The 26,799-nt window shown below is 36.3% G+C and overlaps 1 protein-coding gene across 4 annotated transcripts in view; it reads right to left on the bottom strand.

The window, feature by feature from the left end:
• Positions 1-26,799, bottom strand: part of SLC10A7 (solute carrier family 10 member 7) — a 252,728-nt gene that overhangs the window by 159,084 nt on the left and 66,845 nt on the right. For 3 of the 4 annotated variants that reach the window (XM_040472914.1, XM_040472905.1, XM_040472889.1), the window contains exon 5: positions 17,041-17,079. The exons of the other annotated variant lie outside the window; for it this stretch is intronic. In XM_040472914.1, the coding sequence (XP_040328848.1) occupies positions 17,041-17,079 (39 nt within the window). The remainder of the gene's footprint in view (positions 1-17,040; positions 17,080-26,799) is intronic. 4 annotated transcript variants of the gene reach the window in all.

The raw sequence follows: 26,799 nt of genomic DNA, 5'->3' as shown, positions 1-26,799 counted from the left end.
TCTGGGCTGATGGCTCAGAGCCTGGAGCCTGTTTCCGATTCTGTGTCTCCCTCTCTCTCTGCCCCTCCCCCGTTCATGCTCTGTCTCTCTCTGTCCCAAAAATAAATAAAAAACGTGGAAAAAAAATTAAAACATTAGAATGGTTTCAACATCAGCAAGACTTCACTCTAAGGTATGGCAGATCAATAAAAGGGCAAACCAGTCAGCAATGGAACCAGTGAGAAAATACCTAAAAGAAACCATTAAGAACACATATCTAAACACCATCTACGAAAGAAGATCTCTGGTCCAAATGGTAAATCTGTCTGCTTCCAAGGGCACCATACCCTTGTGGAGCCAGACACATTAACTTACAACCGCCTGACAGAATCAAACTTGGGAACTACGTCTCTACCTCTCTTTCCTCTAATTGCATTCTTACAAAATAAAATTCTTATCAAAATATCTTTTCGTGTGGATTTAATCATGAGGACAGAAGGCATCAACTCAGCTGTCAGAAGTTTCTCATAATTATTTTTTCCACTTTTGATTGCTTTATATATCATTATCTGTGAATATGATCAACGTTGAGTCCATCCCTGTGAGATGGAGACACAGAATCAGTTTCTGAAACAGGACCATAGAAAATTTACAAAGTATATGCCTTCCTGGTAATCAGAAGCCCAGTATCTTAAACAATGGATGGTTCAAAAAGACAAAGGGGAAAAAAAAAAACAGTAATATTACTGGATACGATTTTGCTTAGGAGAGACATTATGCCAAGAAAAGGCTTAAGCCAAGAAAAAAAAAATCTCAGATCTTGGAATTTCCAGCAGAGAATGGAAAACTTCCTTAAGAATTGGGTAGCACCCAACTTCTCCTTCTTTAAGGAGAAAAACTTCCCCTTCTAATTTGTTTGTATTCTTAAAAACATGTGCCAAAACATATATTTTAGATGATTCACTACTTACAGTTCCCATATAGAAATGAATGAAGGTCGGGGCGCCTGGGTGGCTCAGTGGGTTAAGCGGCCGACTTCGGCTCAGGTCTTGATCTCGCGGTCTGTGAGCTGGAGCCCCGCGTCGGGCTCTGTGCTGACAGCTCAGAGCCTGGAGCCTGTTTCAGATTCTGTGTCTCCCTCTCTCTGACCCTCCCCCGTTTATGCTCTGTCTCTCTCTGTCTCATAAATAAACGTTAAAAAAAAAAAATTAAAAAAAAAAGAAATGAATGAAGGTCAACAATGTCTAGAAAAACTAACAGAGATGCACAAGGCTATTGGAGAGTTTCATTAGTTTATGATAATTTTGCCATGAGAAAATCTGCAGTGATGATTATGGCACCAGGTTGGTAGAATTTGAAAAAAAAAAAAAAAAAAGCCAGACATGATGGAAGATTTGCTTCAAGATTAAGGGTTGTTTGTTGAGATTGCTCCCTGGGGATACCTCAATGTTACTTTTCAAATATATCTTGAAAATTCACATGAAAAAGAACAATAGCATTCTTACAAGAGTAAGTATTCTTCCTAATGTAGAGATTTTCTACTGTTACACACTTAAACCTTTTTTAAAACCACTTGTGAGAGTTTTTACTCATTTTTTTTAGAGCTGGAAATTTAACCTTCTGACTTCAACAACTGTTTGGCTTGAAACTACATGAGATATGAATCTAAAATTCTATACAGACATTTATTTAATGATACAGAATCCGGGTTCAACCATTTTGAGAGAAAATGCCTGTCAACTAAAGGGCAAAAGACAGGAAGGCTTTATATTTCTCTAATGTTTTTTATGATCTGTACTCATTTTTCCTTCTTCAGTTTAAAGAAGTAGAAGTAAACGAAGAAAAGAAAGAGGTAACACGCCAATCTACTTTTTTTTTTTTTGTAAACAAGAAACAACCTTTCTTCTTCCTGATTTTAATTACTGAAAAGACCAAAAGCTGTTCTTCTCCAAATCTGTGTATCTCAGCAGTTATCAGGAACTCCAAATGACTTATGAGGCTGCTATAACAAATACAGATGGTATGAATGTACTTTTTAGGTTATCATAAGAAAATGGGACCAACTTTCCCAGTTAAAAATCGAGTCTGATTAACTATACATCCCTTCCTGGAGTATCTTAAAATTCTGTCTCTTCTTTCTCCATTATATAGAGGTACATCACCCTCCAAACCTCCTCCAACCCAAGTCACATCTCTATTTTCTATATCTCATTTAACAAATTTTAACCCCTGATAAGACCAAAGTCAAAGCAATATTCTGAATTCTGAACCTACCAAACTCAAATGCAGAGGGCTGTAACACGATGCTTCTAAAGAAAGAACTTCATTAGCTTTCATACGCTGTCATATCGTGTTGCAAGTTCAAGTTATTTGCTTCCTCATTATCACCTTGGCTTTCTTATTTTCTTTCTTTTTCTCTTTTGGTAGTTTCTATTTTCTAAGTACTTTTAATGACTCTCAGAAATGGATTTTATCCATTTTTTTTATACACGTTGATTGGTTTTCCTGTTTTTCAGACTTAAATTTTTACCTCTCCTCTAGACAATTTTTCAGTATTGTCTAGTAATTCAGCTCTCACTTGTCAATTTAATTATATATTTTACAAGTTGTTAAAATATAAACTTAAATGATAAAATACTTGTCCTTAATACCAAGAGCGCAACAATTCTCTACAATGCCATATAATGGCAATCACTTATTACATCCTCTTATTTATAAATCTACAGCTCTTTATATATGTAGTAATCACACTTGTAGCAATCTTTCATGGAAAACTTTCTGACATTTAAAATCAATTATTTCAGTGATAACAAGATATGGATTGGTAACAAATTATATAGGGATAATCTGCCATTATCTACTCACAGAGAGTTATCATAAGAAGAGAGTCTTACAAATTACCCAATATCAAATTTAGATGTAATAATGAGTTTTCACTCCCATTCTAAATCAACACAGTGAATAGAAAGCAATATAAATTTTGGCTGTATCATATGTTTTATTGAAACTAAAAGCTTCCAATTTAAAATCATTTTAACATAAGTAAGCAAAATTTGTTAGATAATGAAAATGATACCAGGATTTCTGTCAAACGAATTCAACATTTAATTGTAATCACTAACATACATTTAACTGTGTATCATATACAAGATATTTTACAATCTAAGATAGAAGAAGAGAGGTTAAAATCACATTCATTGAATGATTTCTATTTATGCGTGTAACAAATAATTTTTGAGTGCTTACCATGTGCCAGATACTATATGTGCCGTGGCTAGAGCAGTGAACCAAATCAACCCAAACAACCAAAACCAATAACTGCTTTCATTTCCAAAAAGGGAGACAGACAGTAAACATAAGTAAATATGTAATATATTACAAGATACATATTTTAGGAAAAAAATTAAAAGAACAGGATGATAAGAACTGCCAGAGGTGGGAGAGATCAGAATTTTAAAGTAATTATGCTAACCAATTATAATCTTGATGGAAAGCCTTCCTAAGAGCTAAACAACTATTAAAAAAAAAAAAATGCTGGAGGCAGTCTTCAAGGGGCAGATGGTCTTTCAAGAAGAGATGGATATGATATGGAAAGGATGAAATAGTGTAATCAAAGAGGCAAGAGGAGAGGGAGGAGAAGAGTGAATCAATAGCGAACAGAGGAAGGAAAGAAAGGTGCCAGAGAGAGAGGGGATGGGCTGCACCAGGAGGAATCAGCACTGAAGGGCCAGTAAGCCCGTGAGCAAGTAAGAGCCACTGAAGGGACTGGAGCATGGGGCTGACATATGAAAGTAGTTAGGTGAAGACAGCTAACCTCACAACAACGTATAGGGTGGTGGTGAGAAAGAAGGTAGAATGTATCATCTTGGCTTTTGGAAATCACCAGAAGCACAATAATGTTAATAAACATCATCTCTCCCAAATGAATGGATAAAAAGAATAACAACATAGGCTTTCAAATGAAAATAGGAACATTTTAGAAAATAACTACTTAAAAGACAATTGCCTGAAAGATAAGAAAACTAAACCATAAATATTGGCCACTACACCAAACAGCACTATAGACATGGTGGAAATTTTTAACTTAATTACATTACTTATTAGAAACATCACAGAAAAAGCTACCCAGAAGAAGTTAGTTAAGTGTAGTTCTGTCAAAAGAGAAAGAAAACATATTAATTGTAGACTCATAGTATAACTGTCAGTGGACGTGTAAAATCCGAATCAATGCTCATCTCATGGAGATCTGTGAGGCTTTGACTTTAATTTCCAAGACACTGTGTTCACATCCTGAGATTGTCCTCCCCTGATCGGTAGAGCCCGTTCGATGATAAAAGTTAAAGTCAAATGGATCAGGTTTTTTAAATTACAAACTTATTTTTGGAAAGTCCCCTATTATTCAAAACTCTATTTCACCTGCAATCTTCCAAATAGAAACATTTTACTGTCGATTTGTGTGACTATCTGCAGATTAATTGATAAAGAGCAATAAGAGGTTTCTTTTTTTTTCAATATATGAAATTTATCGTCAAATTGGTTTCCATACAACACCCAGTGCTCATCCCAAAAGGTGCCCTCCTCAATACCCATCACCCACCCTCCCCTCCCTCCCACCCCCCATCAACCCTCAGTGTGTTCTCAGTTTTTAAGAGTCTCTTATGCTTTGGTTCTCTCCCACTCTAACCTCTTTTTTTTTTTTCCTTCCCCTCCTCCATGGGTTTCTGTTAAGTTTCTCAGGATCCACATAAAAGTGAAAACATATGGTATCTGTCTTTCTCTGTATGGTTTATTTCACTTAGCATCACACTCTCCAGTTCCATCCACGTTGCTACAAAGGGCCATATTTCGTTCTTTCTCACTGCCATGTAGTACTCCATTGTGTATATAAACCACAATTTCTTTTTTCTTTTCTTTTCTTTTTATTTTTTTTCAATATATGAAATTTATTGTCAAATTGGTTTCCATACAACACCCAGTGCTCATCCCAAAAGGTGCCCTCCTCAATACCCATCACCCACCCTCCCCTCCCTCCCACCCCCATCAACCCTCAGTTTGTTCTCAGTTTTTAAGAGTCTCTTATGCTTTGGCTCTCTCGCAATAAGAGGTTTCTATAATTTTCACTCTTCTATGTACATACCCATTTACACTTCAAACAAATAATCTTAAGTAACTGTATTAATGTCATGTGTAATATCCTAAGATGGAGAAATAACTTTTAACAGTCATGAATACTGATCTAATTATTTTCAGGGACAAGCATACATGTCACTATGTAGATATGAAAGTAACACTACAAAGCTGGGCTTACGAGGAAAAAAAAGAAAACCAGTAAGAACAGTAACAACATAAATTGACTTCTTTAGCTAATGACACCATAATCAGGTGAAGTGCTTTCAAACTTACTCATATTTACTGAACTCTCATATAACAGGCTTTGCTTTTTAACATATATTAGATATACACTGTGTCTATAAAACTGGAAGAAAATACATGTGAAATTTTACCTGACATTGTGATTAGAAAAGGGCTTAATAAGTATAAAGGCTATGAAAAAAAATCCATTAAGGGAAAGGTGAATACATTTGACAGACATGAAAACTTTAAACTTCTACAAACATATGTAAAGTAATGAATCCCAATTTATACGTGGCACCATATACACACATTAACTCAAACTGGAGCAAAGACCTCAATGCAAAAACAAAACCTCTAAAACATCTAGAAGAAAACATCGGGGAAAAATCTTCATGACTTTGGTTTGAATAAGGATTTCTTAGAAAGGACACAGAAACCATGAACCATAAAAGAAAAAAAAATAGATAAATTGAGTTTTATCAAAATTTAAAACTCCTGCTTTTTGAAAGATACTATTAAGAAAGTGAAAGACAAGCCACAGACTGGGAGAAAACATTTGCAAATACATATCCCTAAATGACTGCTGTCCAGAATATATTTACAAATTCACAATCTAATTATAAGAAAACAACTCCATAAAAAATGGGCAAGAGATTTGAACAGATATACAGATGGCAAATAAGTACATAAAAAGATGTCCAACATCATTAGCTATCAGAAAAATACAAATGAAAGCTATGATAACAAATTACTGTACACCTATTAGAATGGCTAAAATAAAAAATACTGCTAATACCCTGGGCTGCTAGGATGTGCAGCGCTAAATTCCTCAGACATTCCTGGTAGGAATGGTACAACCACGCTGGATGATGGCGTGGTAGTTTTCTGCAATGTTTAACATACACTTACCATGTAACTCAGCAATCCTACACCTAGGTATTCCCCCAGACGAAATGAAAATATACATCTACACAAAAACCTATACACAAATACTTATAGCAGCTTTATTCATAATTGCCAAACACAGGAAACTATATGAAGTTCATCAACTGCTAAACTGATAGTGCAATACTATTCAGCAATAAAAAGGAGTGAGCTACCGATAGATACATACAACAGCAAAGGTGAATCACAAAAACAAATACGAAGTGAAAGAAGCCAGAATCAAAAGCCTACCCGTGGTGTGATTCCATTCATAGGACCTTCTGGAAAAGGCAAAGGATAGGGCCAAGAAAGAAGTCCAGTGATTGCCAAAGGCTGAAGATGGGGAAGGGGACGACTGACTACAAAGAGGCAAAAAGAACTTTTGGGAAGGATGGCAATATTCTTTATCTTGAGTGAGGCGGTAGTTACATGACTGTTACATTTTGTCAAAACTCATAACTGTACATCTAAAATGGGTCGATTTTTCTGTATAAAAATTACATCTTAATAAATCTGACTTAAATTTTAAACTTCTGTCAATTAAAATTCATCTCCTCTCACCCCTCCACACAAATAAATTAAAAGGTTCAACACAGTGGCTCCTGAGTGGCTCAGTCGGTTAAGCATCCAATTCGATTTTGGCTCAGGTCATGATCTCAGTTTGTGAGCTCAAGCCCTGTGTCGGGCTCTGCCCTGACAGCACAGAGCCTGCTTGGATTTCTCTCTCTCTCTCTCTCTCTCTCTCTCTCTCTCTCTCTGCCCCTCCCCCGCTTGTGTTTTCTCTCTCTCTCTCTCTCTCTCTCTCTCTCTCTCAAAATAAATATTTTTTTTAAAAAAAGGTTCAAGACAAACAAGCAAAAATATTTGCAATATGTGAAATAGAGTATTCATATCCTCAATATAAAAAGACTGTTTTGAAACCAAAATAGGCATCCCAAAAGAAAAATAAGTAAAGTATATGAATAATTGACAACAGAAGGATCTCAAATGACCAATAAACAGATAATAAAACATCAACTTCTCAAAAAGTTATACTTAAAGTAAAATAAGTGTTTGCTAAAACTTTTAAAAAGTAATAATTAGAGCTGGTGATGATAAAGAAAAATGAGTATTTCTGAACATCTACATACTCAGATGATAATTTTTTTTTAATATTCTGGATGGCAACTTAGCAACATCAAGAATCCTTTAAAAGTTTGTAGCATTTTACTCAGTTTTTGTTCTCTTAGGGACTCCTCCTAAGATGGATAATTAAAAGGGAGAATCACAAATATTTATGCACAAAAATATTGTGGAAGCTTTTTTTTAAAATAATAGTAGAAGAATATAGACAACCCATATGACTGTCAATGGAGAAACAACTAAATAAATATCATACCCTGTCCAAAAAAATGTTATTATTATTCATTATATAAAGCAAAATCAAGTAAACAAGGTAGAAATAAGAATATGAAGAAATGTGTATAGATGTTGTTAAAGGGGAAAGGTAGAAAATAAAATCATCTATATAATGCAATTCCAATTTTATTAACTATATGTGCAAAATACATAGGACATACACCAAAATGCTCAGAGTAGTTGTATCTAGGTGATTCTATCTCTATTTTTCAAAAGTTCTATAATAAACATATAATAACCACTGTAGTAGCTTTTATGAAGTTAATTCTTAACACAATGATGTAATACGATGTTATATGTAACAGAATAAGTTATACATATAGTAAGATACTTTTGTAAGTCAGTTTTTGATGTAGTTACAAATTGAATCTGGTCTCTGACAAAACTGCTTTTAAAAACAACCAAGCTGGCAGACACACAAACTTAAAATCCAGTTTTCCTTACAGCTGTAATCAAAATGGAATGGTTTTGTTTGTTTGTTTTGTGATAACTGGAGATGATCGTCTACTACCTTACCTGACGTTCTGTAGTTATGAGAAGTGGTCACCAAACTTTGTGGGTCCAAATCATCAGTTGGCAACTAAGAATCGGTTTGGGGAACTATACTGTGAGAAATGCCATTTAAATCCAGCAAGTTTTACTCTCCTTTTGGAGTTCTAGAACCTCACCCAGAGCCTAGCACATAGTAGGAAGTCCACAAATGTTTCATTAAATAAAACTGATATAAGGTCAAACAGTGACATGAAGTGAATTAGAGCTAAAAAAGCTGATGTCTCTTTTTTTTTATTTCAAACTACAATCTGCCATTTCCAATAACACAGATGATTATTTTTGAGAAGTACTAAATGTTTACTCAAAAACCTGAATCCTCAATGGAATTTAGGTGTCTAGCATTGCTTTCATCATAAAGATCAGTAATCAAACGAAACATTCTTTTTGGTTGGTAGAATCCAAAAGTTGATATAGTTCATGCAACCTCAGATGCCCTCCTGCTTCTTTCCATATGTCCCAATTTATTTTGGAATGGCAGTGGGGTCTTGAATCAATGAGGTATATTAATAATGGAAAATGATTAATTTTCCCTCTCCCCTGCCTGCCATGGGATTTGACATGCTCACCTTGAGAATCTATAATACAGACAAAGATAGAAGAAACCTCGTTTGGCTCACCACATTATTATCCCCAGATCCCCCAAATATTAGCTTAATAAATAAAGTAATCAAGTAAGCTTCTGGTGTGGAGGAATGAGAACTATCTACCACATTATCATTACTAATTATGGGTATCTCCTACTAATGGTCATAAACTCAGCAGTTCTGTAGTTGGCTGGATTCACATGAAGGAAATGTAGTCATTTTAACCAACCTAACCACTAGGATCATGTTTCTTAGGAGACCATATCCTGCCCTCCCCCCATTTACATTTATTTATTTTTATCTAACTGGGTATAACAGCAAGTATTTTCCAGAATGGTATTTTAAAAATTAATAAAAATAGAAATGAAACTACATGGCATTTGTTAAAGGGTAATAAAATAACTTCAGTCAATTGGCTGGTTCTACACCAGTAGATTTCTTTAAATAGTAATGAAATCATTGCTTTAAAAAAAAAATCCATCATTATTAAAATAAAAAAAAAAGTTGCCTCAGCCTCCGCCAAAATTAGATTTGTAAGTTGCTGGTCATTCCTATAATTAAATCTATGTCACAAATTTGCAAGAAAAATGGTCACTGTGACTAATGCATTTACTTGCCACACAAGTCCTGTCAGATGACACAGACATAGCTTAAACAGAGTAAGGTTTCCATACATTTTTATTAAGTAACAAAGACCATTTTTAATCACAGCACTTCAACCACTAGTCTGCTTTAGAAACAAACCCAAATGTAGCTACAGCAGGGTTCTCCTTGCTCCAGCATCATAACTTATTTACCCCTGCAAACATGTTTGGCTCACATGCATACCGCTCTTCTGGACAAATGTTACATGGGAAAGAACTCTGACAAAAAAAACAATAACATGTTCAGGTTGCTAGACTCCCTGGTTAGGACCTTTCTTCTTTTGACCTCCCCAGATGGTTCTAATTCACCTCTGATGAAATGACTAAGAGATGACTTTAGAGAGAACAGTGCTGAGCAAAGTGGAAGTCAAAGCAAGATGACATAAAGGACACATGAGCAAAGAAGTAGTGACGAGACCTTCTCTCTTTTCAAAAACTCTTTTCAATCTTTTAGATTGCAGGAAGAGGCTGTTTTCGGTTTGGGACCCGTACTAATTTTACTTTTTTATCAAAAAGAGGACAGGCTATGAGCTCAGAGACTTATGAAGGCAGCAGTTTAGCTACCAATTAACAATAGTTTTTTTTCCATTTGATTTAATTTCAGTGACCTTCTACTCATGACAAAATTGTTTTATGTGTTGATGTCAAGTTTCACTTTTTTTAAAATATTTATTTTTGAGAGATAGAGACAGAGCGTGAGCGGGGGAGGGACAGAGAGAGAGGGAGACACAGAATCCAAAGCAGGCTCCAGGCTCTGAGCCATCAGCACAAAGCCCGAGCCCTCGAACCACAAGCCCATAAGATCATGATCCAAGCCAATGTGGAACGCTTAACCAACTGAGCCATCCAGGTGCCCCAAGTTTTACTTTTTAAAAAAGTTAAATTTTAAAAGTGAGTTTTAGACGCCCCAGTCTGGCTCAGTCAGCGGGGTGTGCTACTCTCAATCTTGGAGTTGTGGGTTCGAGCCCCACTTTAGATGTAGAAAGAACTCAAAAAAAATTTTTAAGTGGGTTTTAACTTAATACAAATAACATGTTGACACGGCAAAGGTCATAAAAAGTGCCGGAAATTTGGAAGACATTGCTGTGAAGGCAGTTCTTGTCTTCCCTCTTTTTAAAATCTTTTATTGTTATTTTCTTTACATATTTGCTTCAGTGTCTAGGAGAGTGCCTTGAATAATGGACTCTGAGTATATGTGTGTTAATTTTATATCCTACCTTCCTATTTTGTCCCGTACTAATAAATAACCCGACTGCACCTTTTAAAAGAATAAGTAGTCTGTTCTCAGCAATTCAGCTTTTATTCATTTGCCCAAAAAGGTGATTCAATGAAATATACAGCATAACAATGGGCTCCATTCTATCAAGGGAGAAACCAGCTTCCCGTTGTCTGAACAGAGTTCATAAGGTATTTTAAAACCCAAAATAGGTTATTTTAAATTCTAGTTTTATCAAGTCCTTAGCAGTAAGGAACGAACTTGAAATAACATTCTATAAGGTGGTACTGAAAAGTGTTTAATTGTAAGCTCAATGAAAATAAAAACCTGTTTTATACAAAAGTCATGAACTTTTGGGGGAAAACCAAAATCACAACTGAGTAATTTGGGTTGGTCAGGATTTTAAGCAAACAAAGAAAAAAAAAAATCAGCGTAGTTTCCAGTGTTACACAAAATGGGTATTCCACAAACATAAACAAAACTAAAAATTGACATTCTAGATTCAGGCGAAAGGAAAACTAATGTAACAATTGAGTCTTCTCTGGTTACAACCCTTAACCCTCTTCATTAATATTTGAGATTCTTGCTCTGATTTTTAAAAAGCAATCAATGAATAACAAAGTAAATGTGCTTCCTCTCTAACCATGCTAAGTGTGGCTTACTACATTTTTGTATAAGAAAGGAAGAATAAAAAACAGGTGGTAAACACATATCCTGAGTTGTTAAAACATGTCATTTGTGTTTGGAATTTCCTTTCTTTAAGCAACTTTAAGAGTATCATTTAATTATTCAAATCTTACTGCAAAGCTGGGTAGTAATAGCGGACCAGCCAAAGCTGAGAGGGAAGGCAGAACAACAATAGAGTAAGGGAAGGAAAATATATTCTGGCTAGTTATTCATCTTAAGGCAAGGAGTTCCTTTTAACCCCTACTTGTTTTAGAATAGCTTCTGCTCATTCCCGTAATGAGCAGAATTATTTTAAAAGAATTACATAAAATCAACCCATTTCTTTATACTTTAAATGAAGAGATTGAGAAAGTAAATAATAACTCTTACAGATATTTTTTAGACTTGGTGTTATACATTCACAAAGATGATTTAATTTTGCTTATAACTCTTTGCTAATGTCTCAGAATACTTACATTTATGAATTGCTATGATGTCATATGACACAGTTATTAGAAACTCAATTTGGCATGATCAGCTTTGTCACTCACCAAGGTTTCCTCAGGAATTACCAAACTCCCTCAAGAGTTACCAAAAATAATAAAATAGGCTGAGGAGTCTGAAAGGCAAAAGCTCTACGTTTTCCTGTCAAACTTTAACCTATAATTCTTGAAGACATGGAACCATTCAATTTAGCCCCCAAACCAAAAATGCCAAAGCTCTAACAAATCATGTGATCAGATTTTTTTCAACACAGTTAAATCTTTTTAAACTAAAGAGAGGATTTTCAATTGCAATTGTTTTAAAAGTTGCCAATATCTATTTTTTAATCTTTCTTTTGATGAGGAAGCAGTACATGAGATGGTTGAACTTGAAATGCCTGATGTTATACAGAAAATAATATATATATATATGTGTATATATATATATATATATTCTTTTTACAACAATTTAGTTATTCAGAGAGGTGGCTATCAAATTTTATTAAAATCTCATCAACTGAGAAACCTTAAAACAGTTATTATACCCCACAATTATTGTAAACAGAACAATTTAAATGAGAGGAGGAGATAATGACATTAACTTCTTAACTTAAAGCAATCCTCTGTGGCATGATTTTAAAATATGCTCTTAGTCTGAAATTTATGTAAATTGAATTCATCTATCATTGGTTATTACCAGCCTAGCTACATTAGAAAAAAACAAAACACAGTTTTCTGTAACAATTAGTTCTTAAAAACACTGTGTTTTAATTAGACCTGGGACATTATTAAACTAGCTATAAATATGTACAGTATTTTATGTGGTATACCCAGATGTCTAAAAATCAACAAAAATGCCCTCAGAGTTCTTTCTTCAAAAATTCATCTAAAAAAAAAAGGCTTTCATTCAAAGTTTTAATGGAATCTGAAGTAAATGCCCTTTTTAGATTCTATTTACGTAACTACAAAAGAAATGGTCACTTATAACTAGAGAATAATCAGAGAACAATCATTAGTCAGAGATAACCAATTCTTCATTTTATGGATGTCCATGGCCATGCCAAAAAAAAATTCATGGAAGAACCTGGAAAAAACTTAGATCATACAAATATTTTATATAGATTATCCCATTTAATGCTCACCACAAGTGTATAGTTTAGGTACTATCTACTCCATTTTATATATAAGGAAGGTGATGTGATTAGGCTAGTAATTCAGTCAAATGAAGATTTAAGCCATTCTGATTCCAGAAACCATAGTACTATCCCTCATCCTAAATTTTAAGAGTAAGTGAATATTTTTCATTTATAAAGAGAATTCCAAAAACACTGTAACAAGTACTATCCTTTACGAATTACAAAATAAGAAACAAGTGTTGGTGAGGATGTGGAGAAACAGGAAGGTTTGTAAACTGTTGGTGGGAATGCAACCTAGTGCAGCCACTGTGGAGAACAGTATGGACTTTCCTCACAAGGTTAAAAATAGAACTACTGTACAATCCAGTAATCACGCTACTGGGTATTTACCCAAAGAATAAAAAAACATTAATTCAAAGAGATACACGCACCCCTATGTTTATAGCAGCATCATTTATAAGAGCCAAATTATGGAAGCAGCCCAAGTATCCATTGACAGATGAATGGATAAAGAAGAGGTGATAGATCGATCGATCCATCGATCGATCTACAACGTAATATTATTCAGCCGTTAAAAAGCATGAAATCCCACCATCTGCAACAACATGGATGGAGCTAGAGATTATTATGCTAAGTGAAATAAGTCAGTCACAGAAAGACAAATACCATATTATTTCATTCATATTTGGAATTGAAGAAACAAAACAAACGAGCAAAGGGAAAAAAAAGAGAGACAAACCAAGAAACAGATTCTTAATTATAAAGAACAAACTGATGGTTACCAGAGGTGTGGTGGGTGGGGAGATAGGTTAAATAGGTGATGGGGATTAAGGAGGGTACTTGTAATGAGCACCGGGTGATGTACAGAATTGTTGAATCACTATATCGTAAGCCTGAAAATAATACAACACCATAGTGTAGGCCTGAAAATAATATATAAGTATGTTAACTATACAAGAATTAAAAAAAAAAAACTCGATAAAATTTTTAAGTAAATTAAGTGAAAAATGAAAAAAAAAGAATAACAAACTAAAACATGAAGGTTACAATTTAGAATTTCCTTCCTCTAAAATAAGTCCTTTTCCCAAGCCCAACTCAAACACCAACTTCTCCCTGAAGCCTTCTCATATCATTCAACTGAGATTAATCTTTTCTGACCTCTTGGCAATTGCTGTACACTGCTCACATGAAGAAAGTGCTAGCTCCCTTTTAATACTTATTCTCTTCTTTCTTAGTAACAGAAATCCAATTTTTAGCTCTTAGCAACCTGCCACATGTCCCAACCTCTTCAGTGGCTAAGTAGGATTGCTTGAATAAGTTCTGCAATAAGATATGATTACAAGTATGATGTTGGAATTCTAGGAATGCAAATTAAACAAAGCAAACTTAGATTTTAGGAGAGCTCTGTGCTTTCCCAGGATAAAGACTTTACTAACCAGGTATCTTTTTTGGCTGGAGCTCCAGCAGCTGTCTTGGACCATGAGGTAAGCTTGAGGAAGGAAAGTGCAGGCTGTGGAGGATGGAGGAGAAAGATAGGTATATCCATCCACAATGAGACCACAAAGCCACCATACAACACTTGGACAGCCTCCTTCCAGATTTTACATAGTAGAAATATAAACCTCTATCCTGTATGCCACAATTATTATTTTTTCTGTTAAATAATCTGAAACTAATTCTAATGGATTTAGTCCAGATTCATACATAGTTCATAATCCAATTTGTTCATAATCCATAGTTCATAATCAATTGCAACTATGGGGGGGGGAAGAAATAGAATTATTATTTCTTATAACACTGGAACAAAATATCTCCAGTCATAATTTGCATTCTCAAACTCTTTCTGGTAACTTTTAACTTTGAGAAAGAAAGGGGGTAAGAGGGGCTCCTGGGTGGCTCAGTCGGTTAAGCAAATGACTCTTGGTTTTGGCTCAGGTCATGATCTCATGATTCGTGAGCTGGAGCCCTGCATCAGGCTCTGCGCTGACAGCGCGGAGCCTGCTTGGGATTGTGTCTCCCTTTCTCTCTGCCCCTCCCCTGCTCGCTCTCTATCTCTGACTCTGAAAAATAAAAAATAAACATTTTTTAAAAAGCGGGTAACAGAGGGGGAAGGAAACATGGAAAAAGACACTTCTGCCTCTCTGCCATCACTCATGCCAGTTCTCCTCCTTTCTTTTCTACTAGCTAAAGCCTGCCATACTTCAAGGACCAACTCAGCAAAATGGCTTCTGACTTTCAAATTCAGAGTGCCTATGGCCTGTGCCATTTCACAGTCCTACATCATCTAGTAACATCTTTAGTTTGACCTGTTAACTTTTACATTGTATTTCTTTTTCTGTGAGTCATATCCACAGCACAGTGGGACCCACATCATGTATCTTGCATCCTCCACAGCTATTAGAAAACCATCTCTGTGTAGTAGGAGATCACTAAGTACTTTTGATTAGTTGAATTAAAATAAAAAAAGAGGAAAAAGAGCAGAAGACTAACGAGTGAGAATGCACAACTTCTTAGAAGTGCAAGAGTAGAATAAAGATCCTAAAGAGTCCCTAGAACAGGTATTACTTTCCTGGACCTTATCAAATAATCAGGCCTGGGAGAACACATATTCTGATATGTTCACTGTTCATACAATCAGTGCAAAACTCAAACTATACTTAGTGAGCTTGTCCTCCAACTAAGGGACGGTGTATTTAAGTATTTTAGTTACTTAGACAATTGCCTCAAATTTATTTTCTCAATTACTGTAGACGTTTAAAGAGTAAGAGATTCATCTTAGAAGTCATGCTTTGGTAGTGGATGTATATGATTCCAAACTATATAAAAAACCTGACTTCCAGCAAGATCATATTTTACAGATATTATTTTGTCAATTGTGACAAATAATGAAAAATAATACTTAGATGAAAAAACGATTTAACAAAATACTACTGAGTCTGGAACAAGTAGCTTAAGAGCTCATTTCCATTAAATAGACACTATTAACTCTCTTCTAAAACCCAATAATACGACATCAGAAATAACACTACTACTTCTTTAAAAATAAGGTCTACTCTAAGCATAAATTTTGCAGAAGCTACATCATTTAAAGCTCTAGAACATCGGGACCTTCAAAGCTTTGTAGCACTACATAGAATTAACATCATGTAACAACACGTTTAAAAGCTCCAGCTACATTCAGATGCATACAGTAGTGACACAAAGAGCATTTTAAACAGAAGTAACTGATATTTTGCCTAGACTCGTGAACTATTTTATACCCTGCTGATTTTATTCTCAATTATTTGCAAATCACTGTACTTCATATCTGTTCATGAACCATGGACCTAAAAACACAATATTCTAATTTATTTTCATGAATTTGGCAAAGTTTTAGGGAGGGTATAAATAAAAATAATTAACAGAAAACTCAGTTTCTTTCTCATTCTTTCATAAAATAAACCAAGTCTTTGTTATATCATTATTTAAAAAACGATTGAAAACGCTAAAACAGAATCGTCCTTAGAATTCTATTAGCTCTACTTATGAACAATGAACTATTTTCTAACCTTTATACCATTTATAGTTCACACATCAAAAAAATATTGCATTTTCCTCCAAATTACTCATTAATTATTTCCTCATTTCAAATTTTTTTCACACAGATTTCTCAGAAGTATCCATGACAGTAGCTTCTTTGACAGTGAAATGAACAAAATAAATGACATGTCAACAAGTAAATTAGCATTCCCTTTCTGACCAGCTGGGTCATGTTTCCTTTTCAAAATCCTTAGTCCCATGATACAAAATAATAATAATCTAAAAGACCTCATTAAATGATCAATATATTGACATAACTTCTATAAGGAGATACACAGTGTTTTAATTGATTCTTGAATCCATTAAATGGAATATTAAACCCAAGCCTCCAAATTATAATGTAAGAGAACATTTCCTTTACTTATTAACTAATTTTTTCAGGGTATAGTTAACGGCACATAAAAAGCTTCAAAAACTTTTATATTTAATCCAACAGTAAAAAAAGTCCCAATTTTCACTAAATCTTTCATATAAACAACATCACAACAAAAGTTATTATAGACAAGTTAAACCATATTTACTTACCAAAAAACTTCCAAAGGCTGAATTAAATATTGCAGCTGCCTATAAAGAAAATAAATAGGGGGAAAAACTCACTGAAAGTAAATAGGAAAAAGAAAAGCAAAGATTACCATTCTCCCATCCCCCACTATTCAAAACCCTAAAACATTGACTCTACAAAGCAAAGTTAGTCACTGCTTACAAAAATTGCCAGTGGCCTGTACTTTACTAAGATAGATGAGCTGCAGCTTAGGAATTCATAAATAATGGGTCTCAAAAGCAAGCAGAAAAGACTTGCCAGGAGATGTTTTGAACCTATATGACACTACCAAAGAATCATCACCAATAGTAAACTGAAATCTTGTTATTGGTTTCGTTAGTTGACCTAAAACAGAGGTTGATATATTTGTTAAAAAATTCTTTTTCATGTTACCGGGCAAAGAAAAACCAGAATTGTAAAGAAACATTAACTACTCTGCATCAGGGAGCATATGTCTTATGAGCTACACCCACCAAGTGAGATCTGTTGTTCCCATACAACACACATTAGAATGTGAACAATGCTGCTAAGACGATGTACCATTAATGCTAAAGGAGAAACAAGCAAGAAAAACTTCCACTTGGTGTTCAAAATTCAAAGAAGAAACATTTGACTTTGCGCTTACCTAAACATCCAGGGATTACATAGTAGATGTGATACAGTTCTTAACTTTAAATCAATCACTATATTCCATGAAGCTACACCTGAATCCTGAAAGCTTCTCACATTACCCAAAAAGGATAAAAACTTGTATAACATCCAATCTGATGGGGAAAAAAGGAGAGAGAAAGAAAAAATAATAAAAGGCAAAAGGAAAGGTAGAGAAAACCTATTGACATCTCCTGTAGATCAAGAGCAGAATTAAATTAATCATCATGGACATTAGCAGCCACGTCGTAGTAAGAAAAGGATGTCAGTTTAGCAAGTTTGAATAAAGTCCAAAGCCAGGCTAAGAGCTGTAGCTGAAAATGCCTTCTGCTCCAGAAGAGGATGCAATGAGAGTGCATGGGTAATGAGATCCCTGGCTCCAGAGAGCTTAGCTCTCCTATTCAAGTTCATAATTAATTCAAAGCTTTGATAATTTCATTAGATTTCTTCTTTGCTGGCCCTATCAATAAAAGATGGCACTGGACCAGAGCTCCTCTGTGGCATAAACATAGGCACAGGCACAGACCAAGGAAACCTTTGCTTCCTGACAGGGACAATGGCATATGGTGTTCCGTGTTGTACAGGGAGTAGTGGAAAAAAAAATTTTGGGGCTAAATAAAACATTACAGATGACAATTGTAAACTATGGCAACATATTTAACCCATCTTCCTGGAATTCCATTATGGATGATTCAGGAGAAACTTGTATGTGTGGAGAAAAATAAGTAAAACTATACAAATAAATGAGTCATAGTGAGATCAACTGGAAACACTGCCTTCCTTCCTACAAAAGAAATGCACCTTCCCCACAACCACCGTTTATTTCTAGACCCTATTTTGTGCTGAAAATGGATTGATCTCTTTAGTAAAGGAATGAGGTATTCTGCTTTGAGCTTCTCTCTTCCAAATGTGTTTCTTTCCAGTGTTCACCAACCTTATTCAAGGTAACTAATGGTTTTGACTAGTATTTAAAAACAAGCAAACAAAAAAATCAAAAACAAACAAACAAAAACACATGGATTGTTAGAAGTAAAAAGACTCAGAAGTCAAAGGAAAATAAGTCAACTACTAGTCATCAGATCAAATTACCATTTTCCCACTCCTTCCAATTCTCTTTTTTTAACCCAAACACAAGCAATATATTGTATGTGGATTGGCATTTTATAAAATAATGGCGATGACAGTGACGTGCTGTCTTAGGTACCCGAAGATGCTGCAAGCCAACTTCTTAGTTGTTCTTCTGCTGGTGCTGGTGCTGATGCATTTGAACCCACCTATCCTATCACTTGGTGCTCCCATGCAATGAGCTCTGGCATTCATTTGTGAAACAGCTCATTAAGGTACTGGGTATCTCAAGAACGATGTGAAATTGGACACTGAACCAAGGATCTTGAGCTCAATAGTGACAAATAATCAACCTAATAGTTGACTTAATTCTACTCTTGCAGCATATAAAGGAATTATGTTTTCCAGAGTCCCAAAGAGTGATAAATATTTAGAGAGTGTTTCACTCATACATAAAAGGCATGTATGTCTTTAGACTTAAGGAGGAATTTCCAGCTCTTCAGCACGATGTACAAGGCCTTCCATGAGTAGGTCTCTGTCCATCTTATTTCTTGCCTCCAATTTTATATCCCGACAATACTAAACCACTTGTGAATCCTCAAACTCATTGTGCTGTTTCTTACCACCTTGCTCCCTGGCCTAGAATGCCCTTCCCTCTTCCTCCACCTAGGTAACTCCCACTTATATTAGCAACTCCTTCCAAGCAGCTTTCAATCACCTCCTCCCACACACATATATCCTCACTTCTAAGTGGACTCAGTGTCTCCACACCTGCTGCCACAACATCCTGAGCATACCTCTGCCATGGCAATTGTTACACTATTGAAATAACCTATCTATTTACATGCCTCCTGGCCTTCCTAGAAACTAGAGTCTTCTGAGGAAGGAATCTGATGAAGCTCATCTTAAGCACCTACATGTTTATCTGCTGAATTGCTGAAATAAGTAAGATTTCCAGAAATGTCTAAAGTCTACCTCTTCTGCTAAGTTTTTCTACATGTTTGGCAGAATACAAGGATTGGCAGAAGACTGGATCTGACACCTGGCTCCAAGCCAAGCAAAAGCAATGACAGATCAAGACTTCAGTCTCAACCCAATACAAGCATCTCTTTCACAATATCTTGTTTTATTTCCTTTAGCCTCCCTATTATGATCCAGTTATATACAGTTACATAAATATGCTTAAATAATGTTTTAAAATTTACTACTGTTGGGGCGCCTGGGTGGCGCAGTCGGTTAAGCGTCCGACTTCAGCCAGGTCACGATCTCGCGGTCAGGGAGTTCAAGCCCTGCGTCAGGCTCTGGGCTGATGGCTCAGAGCCTGGAGCCTGTTTCCGATTCTGTGTCTTCCTCTCTCTCTGCCCCTCCCCTGTTCATGCTCTGTCTCTCTCTGTCCCAAAAATAAAATAAAACGTTGAAAAAAAAATTTTTTTTTAAAAATTTACTACTGCTATGCAACAATAGAGTTAGTGAAATAAAATCTAGAATTACCAAGGAATACTCTGCAGCCATCACACTTCAACAAAGCAGGAAAGAATATCCAATGGGAAAAAGACAGTCTCTCCAGCAAATGGTGTTGGGAAACTGGACATTGACATGCACTTTCTTACACCATATGCAAAAAATGAAGTCAAAATGGATGAAAGACCTAAATGTAAGACAGGAAACCATCAGAATCCTAGAGGAAACAACAGGCCACAACCTCGTTGACCTCAGCTGCAGAAACTTCTTACTAGACATGTCTAAAGGCAAGGGAGACAAAAGCAAAAATGAACTACTGGGACCTCATCAAAATAAAAAGCTTCTGCACAGTGAAGGAAACAATCAGCAAAACTAAAAGGCAACAGACGGAATGGGAGAAGATATTTGCAAATGACATCAGATAAAGGGTTAGTATCGAAAACCTGTAAAGAACATATTAAAATCAACACCCAAAAACCAAATAATCCAGTGAAGAAATGAACAGACATGGATAGACATTTTTCCAAAGAAGACATCCAGATGGCTAACAGACACATGAAAAGATGCTCAACATCATACATCACCAGGGAAATACAAATCAAAACCACAATGAGATATTACCTCACACCTGTCAGAATGGCAAAATTAACAACTCAGGAAACAACAGATGTTGGCGAAGATGCGGAGAAAGGGAAACTCTTTTGCACTATTGGTGGGAATGCAAAGTGGGGCAGCCACTCTGGAGAACACTATGGAGATTCCTCAAAAAATTAAAAATAGTACTACCCTATGACCCAGCAATTGCACTACAAGGTATTTACTCAAAGGACACAAAAATGCTGATTCAAAGGGGCACATGCACCCTAATGTTTATAGCAGCACTATCAATAATAGCCAAAGTATGGAAAGAGCCCAAATGTCCATTGACTGATGAATGGATAAAGAAGATGTGGTATATATATACAAGGGAATATTACTCGGCAATCAAAAAGAATGAAAGCTTGCCATTTGCAACATGGATGGAGCTAGAGTGTATTATGCTAAGTGAAATAAGTCAGTCAGAGAAAGACAAATATCATATGATTTCACTCATATGTGGAATAAGAAACAAAACAGATGAACCTAGGGGAAGGGAAGGAAAAATAAGATAAAAACAGAGAGGGAAGAAAACCAGACGAGAACTTTAAATACAGAGAACAAACTGAGGGTTGCTGGAGGGGTGCTGGCTGGGGAGATGAGCTACATGGGTGATGGGCATTGAGGAGGGCACTTGCTGGGATGAGCACTGGGTGTTATATGTAAGTGATGAATCACTAAATTCTACTCCTGAAACCATTATTACACTATATGTTAACTTCTTTAAATTTAAAAAAAAAAAAAAAAGATGATCTGCATATACCAATATGAAAGCTGGCTAAGATATTTAAAGTTAAAAAGCAAGCTTCAAAATTATGTATAATTCTTTTAACTTTTTTCCCCCCATACCATCAAGCAATTCTCTGACACCAGTTAGGTGCCCTACAATTCAACTCAAATCTGCTACTTTCTACCTTAAGCTAGTGTCAGATCCCACAGGTTAAGGATTCAGTCCCACAAGACCGTTCCCATTTCAGATGTTAATCACAAAGGCCAGGTTGTCACCTGTGCTTCTGACACACTGGCTATATATAAATTGGAGGTTCCCACACCGTATCCTCGAGTTTGATTAATTTGCTAGAGCAGCTCACAGAACTCAGGAAACGGTTTTATTCACTCCATTGCCACTTTATTATGAAAAGGCTATACAGGAACAGACAGATGAGAGAGGTGCACAGAGCAAGGTATGGGGAAAGGGCACGGGGCTTCCCAGCTCTCTCCAGGTGTGACACACTCTCAGCACCTCCACATGTTCACCAACACGGAAGCTCTCCGAACCAGTCCTTTGGGGTTTTACAGAGGCTCCATTAAAGAGGTATGATTGATTAAATCATTGGCAGTTGCTGATTGAACTCTATCTCCGGCCCCTTTCTCCTCCCTAGAGGTGTGGAAGCAGAACCAAAATTTCCAATCCTTTAATCAGCTGTTTGGTTCCCCTGGCAACAAGCCTCATCCTTAGGTGAGCTGGGGGCTTTCCAAAAGTTACCTCATTAACGTAACAAAAGACTCTTAGGATATGATTCCTCTCTCCTACCTTCTAGAAGCCATACCTGAAAGGATTCACTGATTTTTAAATATAGCATTTTATTTGTTATTATTGTTTTTGCTAGAAATGACTTAAATACCCATTTCCTGTCTATAATGCTCTATTACAACAAGAATTTTACCTAACTGGTACAAGATCATGTCCTCAGTGCCTAGAACAGCACCTGGCTTATAGCAGACCCTCAATAAATATTACTGAATCAAATGAAGAATGAATGAATGAATACGTATGCGAACTGAATGCCCTGTACAGTAATGTTTTCATTTTTAACTCATGAGTCCTATCTGTAAAGTGTATACCTTGGCGCAATTACTTTGATGGATAATTAAAACAAGACTAGCTGGAAAAAAGTTCATATAAGTGTTTTTTTAATACTGAGTAGACTTTCTTTATATCACATATTTTTAGATACTATATTGCTTTTAGTATCTGCCCAATTTTACCTAATATCTGTTATTTTATATGTTGTATAACATGTCTTTTTTAAAAAAAAATTTTAATGTTTATTTATTTTTGACAGAGCATGGGCAGGGGAGGGGCAGAGAGAGGGGGAGACACAGAATCCAAAGCAGGCTCCAGGCTCCGAGCTGTCAGCACAGAGCCCGACGTGGGGCTCAAACTCACAGACCGCGAGATCATGACCTGAGCCGAAGTCAGACGCTCAACCGACTGAGCCACCCAGGCGCCCCAATATAACATGTCTGTATTAAATTATTTTGGTAAATTGAGTAAGTTCAAGAACAAATTAATTTCCTTATAACCTACTTGAAATAAAAAGGTAATTTAAAAAAAAAAACTGAAAATAATGCGGACAGAGAGTCCTCTAACTCATAAAAGCAAACTCTGCCACAGCCGAATGCCTTTAAATGTTATGAAGTTCTACCTTACAGTAAGCCTGAAACCTTTACCATCTGTTATGGCTGTGCCCTGACAGTGTCCCATGCTCTGGAGTTACACAAATATGTAGTCTTTTTTTTTTTTTTAAATGATTGCACTTCAGATACATGAACACTGCTGAGTCCTACCCAAGTCTTCCCCAAGTCTCCTCTTATGACGCTATATCTAAAATTTTCATAATGCTGGTCCAACAGCCCTCTTTTTCCTTCCATCATCAATCCACTAAGTAAAGAAATGAAATCCATTGTTCGCATTGGGTGTTAATGATCTATTGCAAGTTAATTTCTGAAACTTCCGGTTTCCACTGTTGCATACCCTGCTTCCCCAGTCAACATAATCAGAAATGTTTACCAAAATGTTAAAATGGGACACTTATGGTTGTCTCAGAATTTCCAATAATGCACCAAACTAAAGAGAATATGTGGCAAGCACCGCACTATTCCTACAGTAAAGATACCAGACATGGACATAGAGTACCCACGAAAAGACATGAAAACCAGGCCAGGGACCATTTCACATGCAGGCTGCATAAAAAAAAAAAGACTAGGAATTCTAGAAGGAATTGATAAAAAGGAAATCTCCAGGAGTAAGAGGGTATTTGGACTTCTCCTTTAGAGGAGAAAGCCGACCTGCAGCCCCACGCAGGATGTTTACAGGGGAGAAAGCAGTCACCAGCAGAGGGCACTGTGTGAGAGTTCTCGGAACCTCATGGTTAATTCCCTAGAACTGAGGAGGAGAATAAGGCTGTGTAATGAGCAGGAAACAGGCACTTGCTTGCAGAATAGAAACAGCAAAGTTGGGGAGGCTGCCTAGAACAGACCACAATGGTGGGACAGAGAGAGGGTAAGCAACTGGGCAAAGTGTACTTCAACTCTGTGATGGGATCAGGTTCTGTCAATTCCATATGGGCCAAATACATGCCTCAGAGGACTGCCATCAAATGTTAACTCTTTTTGAGAAAAGCAGAACAGCAGGCTTCAAGGGCGAGGAGTCCCTGGCAATAAGGGCTGAGGGGATATGTTGTGAAGCAGGAGCTGGAGGTACACTCTGAAGAACTCCCTCCCTTAACCTGTCCAGGAAAAGACATAGCTTGTGGGTATCCACCATGACACAGGGCACTAAGGGCTGGGTAACATCAGCACCAGTAAAGTAAGACTGTCCCCCACACTGTAATGCATTTGTTCTATTCACCCTGATCCTAAAGAAGCTGGAAGTAGGGAGGGTGAGAAGGTAAAAAAAAAAAAAAAAAAAAAAAAAAGGGTAACAGACCATGCTCTCTTCTCTACTGGTCCTGCCTCTACTATTTTTATATTTTTATCATATATGTATACATTCATTAAGGAAAAAAGTGCAATGTTTTGTGTTTTTAAAACACAGGTTAGGCCTAAATTGGGAAAGAAGGGAGTATGGAGTTTTAAGCTAGACTGCCCTAAATTAAATACTAACATGTAAATGCTAATTACTACACATATGACTATTTTTGCAACTAAAAGTGACCAGAAAACCATGAGATCTGCCAGGGATGCTGTCAAAGGAGAGAGGAGGGGTGGGGAATAGGAGTATGTAAGGTGGCATTTCGCATACACCATCCTTAAATTCTCACCACTCAATACGGAGATTAAAATAACAACACAACATCTTCAATGTAAAGTTGAGCTAAAAGAAAACAAGAAAAGTCAGGTAGTAGACACATGGAAGCTGGGCAAAAGCAGAGTGGTAAAGCAGGCGAGGCGATGCTGCACCCTCTCGGACGACAGGCCTGTGTCCTGGGCCCTGGGCCCTGGAAGCAACAAGTAGCACAGCTTCTACCTGCAGAAGGTGATAAGTGGAGCGGAGGCACCTGTAGCAAGCAGACAGACAGAACCTTGGAAGGACTGCCCCACTACCACAAGGGCACCTTGACAACTCTACTTACAAAATCAAGAAAATAACACAAGGCCTGCTGCGTCCAAGGTGTGCACAGAACTGCACTGTCCCTACCATCTGATTCAAGAATCCCAAACTAAAGACTAATTCAAGAAAGCAAAAGACGGGGGGCACTTGAGTGGTTCAGTCGGTTGAGCGTCCAACTTCAGCTCAGGTCATGATCTCATAGTTCGTGGGTTTGAGCCCCACTTCGGGCTGTCTGCTGTCGGCACAGAACCTACTTCGGATCCTCTGTCCCCCTCTCTCTCTGCCCTGCCTCCACTCACACTCTCCATCTCTCTCTCTCTCTTACTCAAAAATGAATAAACATTTATCAAAAAAAGAAAGAAAGAAAGAAAAGAAAACAAAAGACAAAATCAATCAAAGACCAGTAGGACCCCTAAGGCCTTATAAGAAGCAAACGCAAAACTTCTCTTTGGGGTCACTTCAACAATCCAGAACACAGTGGATTCCCACTTGAAACAACCCCTACTGAACAGAAGTTTAAAATACAAAATTACAAATGTGAGAAAGCTGAATATGACAACAGCACCATTACAAAGCAGTTAGGAAAGGAGGAGAAACAGTATATAATATACTAAGAAAATACTACATGAATTAAACGCTTAGAGCTGGAAAGCAATACTTGAAAACATCTAGCAAAAAATGAAACTATCTTTATGCCTACAAAAAAGGAAACAATTGTGTGTTTTTTTTTAATAAGACACAAAAAGTACACATGAGAAAGGAAAAGCTAGGGTTGCCATGCAACAAAGTTCTGGACAATGAGATATAAATTGATACATCCATGCTTCATGGTGGGGGTTAGGGAGGTTAGTTTCTGGCGCTGTCCTTCTTCCTTCTTCCTGCCTAGAGCAGTGAAAGCTGGCATCCAGAAGAGAAAGACCAATAGCAGTGCAGAGACGGCCACTCTAATGTCATCGAGCCACAGAACAAATGCCAGCAACCCCCACCTCCAGGCATCTTAATATATGAGAAAATAAGTCTCTGCTTGTTTAAGCTACTTGTAGTCTGATTTTCCATTACGTGAAGTCTAACTGATACAATAATGTTCCTAAATAAGGCAGAAAATAATAAAGGACTAATCGGGCAGGTTAGATAAATCAAAAATGCTTCCTCTAAGATACAAGTTTGAGTAGGCATATTCAGTTTTATTTAGCATAATGTCTTATTCCCATCGCATATAGCACAGCACATTATTGGGGGGAAAAAAGAAAAAGAAAGCAAGAAAAGGAGAAGAAAATTGACTACCAGTGATGAATCAAAGCTGTATTGTCCTGCCCTGGAAAAGTTCCTCAATTATGTGAATTTATATCACTCCAAGCTCTGATTCACAAGCATATAGTATTTTTAATGTATAGTATTTTTAATATTTTAATTTTTACTTAAATTTAAATTTTTATTTAATATTTATTTCCTTTCCAAGCACAGGTTCAGCTGAAAAAACATGAAGACATCAAATATTGAGTTCCAATCCTTGGTCTTTTATTAAACACAGAAACACAAAATATTTTCTTTTTACTTGTATTTTGCAAAGTGCTATAGAAGTGCTAAGAAGAAGAAG

Source organism: Herpailurus yagouaroundi, unplaced genomic scaffold (assembly GCF_014898765.1).
Source record: "Herpailurus yagouaroundi ecotype Mexico unplaced genomic scaffold, PumYag 28, whole genome shotgun sequence".
Classification (NCBI taxonomy): Eukaryota; Metazoa; Chordata; class Mammalia; order Carnivora; family Felidae; genus Herpailurus; species Herpailurus yagouaroundi.
The sequence above is the reverse complement of the archived record's forward strand: the minus strand, read 5'-3'. Positions and strand labels throughout refer to the sequence as shown.